Here is an 8,399-nt window from a genome sequence, read left to right as displayed (position 1 = left end):
ACTTTCCATTTACTAAATACACACATCATTCTGACGAAATTATGACTGGTTTTACTACTGCTACTGAAATTCGTGAATACTTTATTATTTTATCTTTGAATTGGCATACATTTCTAGTATGAAGGGGGCTCGTTGTGATCTTCCCATCTATTCACACAGCACACGTCGAACAAATTCATCCTTTCTACACGTTGAACAAATTCAACCTTTCTACCAGACTCCCAGTCTTCCTTTCCGCCCTCTTTTTCAAACAGCATCTGTTGGGTTTCATTATGCTCACTTCCTGTGTATAGATGAAGAAAGAAATTTTAAACAAGAGCCATGCCTAAGAAGGAATAATTTTAAGTACCCTAGAGGACAGAACAACAACAACAAAAAGAGGGTATTATGGGACCTGTGTATAAAGAGATCTTGTGAGCTATTTAATATAACACCCCAGCTGTCTTATGAGTAAGTAATCTACTTGGCAAGCTCGCATAGGTAGTAACTTCAACACAAAATATATGTTATCACTGGAAGAAAGCTAGAATAAAAGAATTAAGAGACGTTCAAAAGGAAAATAACTCTGTGGTAATCAGAGAAGACTTTATGGTTATTAAGGACAGGGCTTTCTAAAAATGGAACTAGAGGAAAAATCCAAATAAACAATAGTCTTATTTATATCTTAATAAATATTTATAATATGGAAGTCCTTTGGAAGTCACTTTGTCTAGATTATTATAGTTAAAGATGGCCAAGGCAACAGCATTTATAATGCTCATAAACCTGAAGCTTATGAACATCAGAATATCCTTTAATCTAGGAAAAGGCAGAAAAGTGCCCTTTCCTTCCCCAAAGAATTTCATCACAAACACTACTGCTGAAAGGTGGTATCTCTCTGTTCCGCACTTCGCCACTCTTGGGAAGGGAAAAGGAAAGGGAGAGCGGTATTACAAATGCCAAAGTGGATCTGAGTTTCAAGGAGGCAGAACAAAGAGTAAAGACTAGGCTAATTAAAAACTAAATGAGGTTCATTGGATTTGGTATCAAAAAGATAAATGAGTGACCTCAACCAAAGGTCAAAAGTTTCTGAATGGCCAAAAACTTCTATATGGCATAAATCTATTCTTTTCTCAATACTATGTTGGTTTACAGTCAGTGGAATAGTAAGATGATTCAGTAATAAGACGGCAGTCACCACCCAGTAATTTTCATTCGGTTATTACCATAATTTTCACTGATGGTCATAAAACTGACCCTTAAATGATTTTAAAATTGCCCTCAAATTCTTGAAACAAGTTAAAGCGAGTATCTAGACTAAAAGGTTATGCTTGTTTGGCAAGTACTCTACCACTTGACAGACACCCACAGTTCTTTTTGCTTTGGCTAGCTTCAGTCCATAATCCTTCTACCTCTGCCTCCCGAGTAGCTGGGATTATCGGCATCACCCTATCCAGGCTTTTGATTTTAAAATGAACACTACATATCTGGATTCTACAGTATGCAGATACTTTATTTTCCAGGAATGTTTTGGAGAACAAAAAGAGGCTTTGTGAAGACGGTGGGCTACCAACTCATACCTCTTTTCTGTCGCCATGGACCAGAGAGAAAATTGCAGATATGTGGCTTCAAGAAAAGTTGGGCAACTTACTGATCTAGGTAGAAGTCTAGACAGACAGTAGCTAGAGAAAAAACAAAACAAAACAACACACATGCACACAAAATACAATTTGAAATCTCTGAAAGAAACAGGAAAAACTGTTAGTTGGATAGAGTCTGAAACGGCCTTGTGGAAGGGAGACAAGAGCCCCCATGATGGGGTGGGAGGAAAATAGGGTTTTGTCATTTTTCTCGTGTGTGACAAGAACCTGCACAGACCACATGATATAACTGCACTGAGGCCAGCAAGCTGGGCCCAGGCCACAGGACAGAAGCCGACTTGTGCCTGTATTCCTCTGCCTGGGGCAAGACTGCCCTTAGAAGCTAGCAAATGCAGGCATTGCCTCTTCCAGCTTACGAGCGGATGTATGTTCTACTGCCCAGGAAGTAGAGACCAAGGGCAGGCAGACTTCTCGGTGACTGACCTCATTCTTGAGGGTGGAGTACAGACATGAACTCAACTACCCACAAGAGACTTTCGGTGATGAAGGGCTACATAAGAGCCCCCATATCTGGCCCAGCCTGAGGGGTGGGTGAAACCTTTCCAGGTACATGACTGGATGCCTTGTGGACAGCAAAGTATGTACTCCAAGAATGGCATGTTTGCTACCCAACTGAAATACAGATTGCTGTATTAAAGAGGACGACATGACACATTGTTGTCTGTAAGAAACACGCCTCACTACCACGGAGACACAGAGACAAAAAGTGAAAGGATGGAAAAAGATACACAAAGCCAGCAAAAGTCAAAACCACCTAAACTTAAATCTAACAAAACAGATTTCAAGCAGAAACAAGTCAGAAAGATATATAGGACACTACATGTTAATGACAATAATTCATCAAGAAGATACTACAATTCTAACTATGTATAAACAAACAAACATTACTAAACATAAAGGACAGATAGGTCCTCATACAATAGCAGTAGGCAACTTCAACAAAAAATTCTCATTAATACAGCATGAGACAAAAAGAAAAATTTAAGAAGGTACTGAAGAACACCATAGATGAAATGGACTTAACAGAGTATCTCACCCTATACCCTTACAAATTCTTCTCAGCAGTGCATACATAGAACTTTTTAGTATTTTAGGCCATGAAGTGAGTCCACAAATACCTAAATGTTCAATAGTGCACTGTATCCTAACAGACCATAATGGAATAACAATTAGAAATCAATAGCAAGGAAAACTATAAAACCATTCAAACACATGGGGATTGAATAATACACTTTTGAATGATGCACAGGTCACTTAAGAAATTAGGAATGAAATTCAAAAATTCCTAGACTCAAATGAAAATGTTGGGGGAATAGGGCTAAAACATGTTATATATACAAAGGAAAATAGAACAGTGAATGAGGGAGAGAAATAGAGTGAATGTGAACAGGGGACAATTGTATGATGTATGGAAATATCACAATGAAACCCCCTTGTACAATCAATACATGTTAATGGAAATGTAAAAAATACTGATTAATATATATACCTACTTTTATCATTAGGAAATCCTAACCAATTTCTAACTGGTCCAGTAGTAGTAATGGTTGTATTATCTGGTCACAGTTCAGATTTATACCAACGTATACTTACTGTTATTAACCATAAAGTGGATCTAAGTTCTTTTCTAAAGTTAAACTACTCAAAAGAATGATTCAAATCTTTTATTAAAATCAATAGGAAATATTTTTTATATCCAAATTGAACTGTTATAACTGAACATGGCTCATTATCTATGTTCTGCAAAGATCACTGGTTTAGAATTTGCACATCACTTTTAGTATTCTTGGCCAACTCAAGTCCTAGAGACTCCCAGTTTCAAGGGAGGGAACAGAACTCACCTTTTGATGGGAAGAGTTAGAAAATACATTGCAGAAAGGGGCAAATGCAAGCAAGGCTGAAGATGGTAGTCACTTGTCTCTTATTTAGACATAGGGATGTGTCCAGCACACCATACTCCTGACTCAACTTCTTCAGTGTTGGGATTACAAGTGTGTACCTGCTCATCTAATCTTCTTAAAAGTCTAATATTAGTGTGTTTCCCCTCTACTCCCAAGTCAGACTATGCAAACAAAGATGATTGAGTTTAACAATGTTAAACTAAAACAAGATATTCTGAAATTAGATGAGAAGTTGATTAATCACAAGGACTAGAGAAATGCAGACTTTGTAATATTGAGAAAAAGTGAGATACGAGTTAGCTTACATATTAGGTAATGTGAATATTAGAACACTGGGAAAATTATGTAGCTGAAGTGCTTCCTAAACTTTCACTTCTATTCAAGTATTTATAGTCTGTTTTATAAACTCAAAGACCAACAGCCATGATGAACCTTTAAAATGAACCATTTATTAAATCAGACTGTTATTCTTAACAGTTATGTCAGTTACATGTATGTTTAATTCAGTTTTACATGGAAAAATTTTAAACTCCTATAGGCAAGCAAAATTGTACCACACAATATATAAGCGGGAAGGGGGTACTGCTAAACATTCAAATAAGGCAAGTAGTTAAAACAATAAAATAGTAACCAAAACTTTTTAAGCATTCCTTTAAGAGAATTCAACACTACAAGCTAAATGTACTTTCTGAATGTTTTCCTATAATCAAGGCAGTGTTTCTTCTTTTAAAACATCAAGAAATGGAATAAGGCTCATTAACAGATACAGCTGCCCTCAAGATTTCATCTCACTTGCTTTCTTTAAATTAAAGTTCACAAAGTGCACAATTAAGATATATTAAAAAAAATGTGCTACTCTAACAGCTGTCCATGCTTAATACTTAGTGGTTTATTATTGGATCAAATGATATTTTTTTCAGGGAAAAAAGAAGCCACTGTAAAATATTTAGTTTGAAAAGTAGGCTAATACTTTTCTTAGAAATCAAAAATTATGGAGGAAAGGGTTATTTATTATAAGGAATAAAAAGCAAAACACTAGAATGACCAAACATTTTCAAAGAACAAGCACCACAAAGGACATTTGCATTCAGTTTTGTAATATTTAGCAATGCATTTTTCTTACTCCAACCAGTCTACTTCATCGAATTCTGAGTCATCTTCTGAATCACTATATTCCACAGCAATACGGCGAGACAGGATGGTGGCCACGTCATTTTCAATGCGTTCGTGCTTAGCTTCCTGTTCACGCTGTTCTTCTACTTTGCGGAGCTGAATACCTATAGTAAATCCAAACCATTTTCAGTCAAAAGGCTACACACCTATTCCTTTTTTTCTGGACTAAATCAAATACATGTGAAAAATGCGAATTGGAAAATAAAAAGCAAGAGCTAGTAAAAGGAATTTTGAAGAAATGACCTTGTGAGAGTCATTAGCTCTTTCATTACATTTGCATTTGTGAATTCATTGGGGAATGATTAGATAATCTTAGTGGCTATCTCCAATTTACGTACGTATCTACTTAACTCCCACCCCAGCCCCAGAAAGTTAACCAGGTGTTTCCTCTACGGTCAAATAAATTAAACATTAGTGGATGTATTTTCTGGGCTTTGTACTTGTAGTAGTGCTTCGTACCTTTACATCCTTGGTACTTGGAATACAGGAGCAGTTTGGGAATTTTTTTTTTTTTTTTTTTTGCCAGTCCTGGGCCTTGGACTCAGGGCCTGAGCACTGTCCCTAACTTCTTTATGCTCAAGGCTAGCACTCTGCTACTTGAGCCACAGCGCCACTTCTGGCCATTTTCTATATATGTGGTGCTGGGAAATCGAACCCAGGGCTTCATGTATACGAGGCAAGCACTCTTGCCACTAGGCCATATTCCCAGCCCGGTAATTCAATTTTTTTTTTTTTTTTTTAGGTTTATGTCTTTGTTTTTTGGGCCAGTCTTGGAGCTTGGACTCAGGGCCTGAGCACTGTCCCTGGCTTCTTTTTGCTCAAGGCTAGCACTTTACCTCTTGAGCCACAGCGCCACTTCTGGCCATTTTCTATAAATGTGGTGCTGGGGAATCGAACTCAGGACTTCACCTATACGAGGGAAGCTCTCTTGCCACTAGGCCATATCCCCAGCCCCGGTAAACTTTTGACTGAATTAACTGGAGACGTTTTTTCTCATGGTACCAAGAACAACACACGGCCATTTGTAGAAAGCATCGCTTCCTAAGACTTTATAGATGAGGGCTACATGACTGTCTCTCTCTGAGATGTTTTCTAATGCCGCGGCGACAGTTCTCTGCGCGGCCTGGGGACCTTACCTTTCCGGATTGCTTCCAGCAGCACACTTCTGGCATCACTGATGACAGGGAGGGTTGACGGGTGACGCTTTGGCTCAGAAGCAGGCGTGACTTGCGACGGAGGAGATGGAGGCATTAATGGAACATGGGGACCTGGGGCGGCGGATGGGGTGGGATGGAGCCCAGAGGGAGGATGAGCAAGAGCTGCGACTGTGACCGGGGAGGACGGCCGGATGCCGGGGGGCGGCAGGGGAGGCGGCGGTGGGGGCGGAGGCAGCCCCTGGACTTCGCCCGGCGGGAGCGGGTGCACGGGTACAGTCTCGCACACGGGGGCAGCTCTGGCTACTGGGGGAGAGGGCTGTACGAGGGGAGGGGCGATGGGTGGAGGAGCCGGGTGGAGCACGCCGGGGGCGATCTGAAGGGGAGCCGGGGGAGGAGGCACCGCGGGGGCCTGGAGCGCCGCGGTGGGCGGTGGGGGCGGGGGCGGGACGGGCGGGGGCGGGGTCGAAGTCATGGAGGCTCTCAAGGACGAAGTCGACAAGGCCGAGGGCAGGGGCGGGGGCGGGGGCGGGGGCGTGGGGCTCACGAACACGGGTGTTCTGCCTGTGGCCGGGGACTGCGGGCGGTTCTCTAGCAAACCTGGAGCAGAGCTGAGGGCAGGAAAGAGATGCTAGCGAGTTATTAAAACGGAAACATGGCAAAGAAAACAACCGTAGCAACTGTGAGCGACGCTCAGCAATGATGTCAAACTCCATGCATTAACATGTGGGTGGACAACTTCAATTCAATATTGTTTCAAAAAAATGAAAGCTAGGAACGCAACAAGGAAATTAAGTAGTGGCAGCTTTGCTTCGTAATATTCTAAACAGTCATCTTCTCATACAACGTTCATAGTCACCCAAATACTTGATGCTCACTTTGATAAAGGTGCTGGATTCTACACTGCAGAGAAGCCTCTGTTATGACTCAGTGCTATCCCATTGCAATACGGGTAGCCACGCTTGGCCAATAACAACACTGTATTTATATCGCAGCTATTAAGGCTCATCATATATCATTCCAGTGAAGTCAGTGACAGCTAATTAAAAACCACAAAAGGAAATTTAAAGCTCTCTTTCTTCCTGAGGCCGGAACATTAAATGAATCAGTGATAGGTTGTTTTTTTCTTAACTTGAAAATTGTAAAGCTGATCTGTACTTCCCTACCAGAAACTTTCTTCATATTTCTCCGTAAACACGTGTAAGGTGGATAACCGACCACATTAAAACTCCAAAACAGCGTTTACTGAAAGATTATTCTAAGTAATTGCCTACTGTCTTTGAAGTTCTTGAAGTATTGTTTTCAACACCAAATTAATATTCAGAACCACATCTATCGCTCCCTCTTCTGAGACCCACATTCTATAATATGCTATATATGGTATAGTTGATAACAAATCAACAATTAAAATGGCAATATCTTCTTTACAGTATATCTTATTAACTCAATTCTTACAGGAGAATGTGCCAGCTCTACTTAAGGGCTGGCAAATTACATCCCACAGGCCCCATGTCACCAGCTCCTTGTTTCTGTAAGTAGTGTTTTACAGAAACAAAGAGCAGAATTGAGTACTTGTGGCCTACCATGTCTAGAAGTATTTAATACCTGATCCTTAAAAAAAAAAAAAAAGACCGTGGACAAGAAATGTACTTATTACCTTACTTATGTAACTGTAACCCCTCCGGTACATCACCCTTCCAAAAAAAAAAAAAAGACTACGAACCCCTATGGTTAAGCAAAACCCTTATATGCCTGTCCCAATGTACCTGATACAGGTGGGTATAGGTTTCGCATCTCCTGCTCCATGCATTGGTGGAGGTGGAGGTGGTTCATGTGGTCTGACTAACACCCGTTCCTCAGCTCTAGTTAGAAGCTCACTCATCTGACTGAACGGCAGTGCAGAAAGTGAGTAAGATCCATCCATATGATCCACATACGTCTGAGGCCTAAAATAAATACACGGTGTTACCACATCTTTCTTGAATTATGGAAGAAATAAGTGTTCTTTATAAAATATTTAGCTTACTCTTTGAACCTAACATTTTAAGTATTCTAGAAAACATGAAACTTAATGCACTGATCTTGCTTTAAAATAAGGAATATTGCCTACGTGATAGACTTTACTTGCTAAATTAGGTTTACTGTCATTAGCTATTTTATTATTTTATAATACAACAATAATTTAATTCACAAGGATTGAAAATATTGTACAAGTAGCATAAACATGAAAATAGTACACCTTTTAGCAACTCATAGTTAAAATTATCTGGCTCTATTTCATTGTTTTCTTTATAAACTGCCAGTGACAGAATATGAAAACTGGAATTTACTATCCTTAAACTTATGACTTTCAGAGTCTTGCACCAGGGAAAAATACCTCCCTGATTCTGGACATGGCTAGCTATCTCATTCCTGTCTGTTTTGTATTTCAAAGGTGCAAGAATACTCACAAGAATAGCTGAATAATATAGCAATATGTGACTTAGATCAAACTGAAGCAAAATTTTAGCTTGAGCTGCAAGGGTTTGTAT

General features: G+C 39.9%; 1 protein-coding gene across 3 annotated transcripts in view; it reads right to left on the bottom strand.

Annotated features, from left to right (window-relative positions):
* Window positions 1-4,002: 4,002 nt before the first annotated feature.
* Wasf1 (WASP family member 1) overlaps window positions 4,003-8,399 on the bottom strand; it is a 42,445-nt gene continuing 38,048 nt past the window's right edge. For all 3 annotated transcript variants that reach the window (XM_048353704.1, XM_048353703.1, XM_048353705.1), the window contains exons 7-9: window positions 7,635-7,814; window positions 5,851-6,479; window positions 4,003-4,818 (exon numbers count right to left, since the gene is read on the bottom strand). In XM_048353704.1, the coding sequence (XP_048209661.1) occupies window positions 4,661-4,818; window positions 5,851-6,479; window positions 7,635-7,814 (967 nt within the window). In that variant the 3' untranslated portion in view covers window positions 4,003-4,660. The remainder of the gene's footprint in view (window positions 4,819-5,850; window positions 6,480-7,634; window positions 7,815-8,399) is intronic.

This window comes from Perognathus longimembris, chromosome 9 (assembly GCF_023159225.1).
Source record: "Perognathus longimembris pacificus isolate PPM17 chromosome 9, ASM2315922v1, whole genome shotgun sequence".
Lineage (NCBI taxonomy): Eukaryota > Metazoa > Chordata > Mammalia > Rodentia > Heteromyidae > Perognathus > Perognathus longimembris.
The sequence above is the reverse complement of the archived record's forward strand: the minus strand, read 5'-3'. Positions and strand labels throughout refer to the sequence as shown.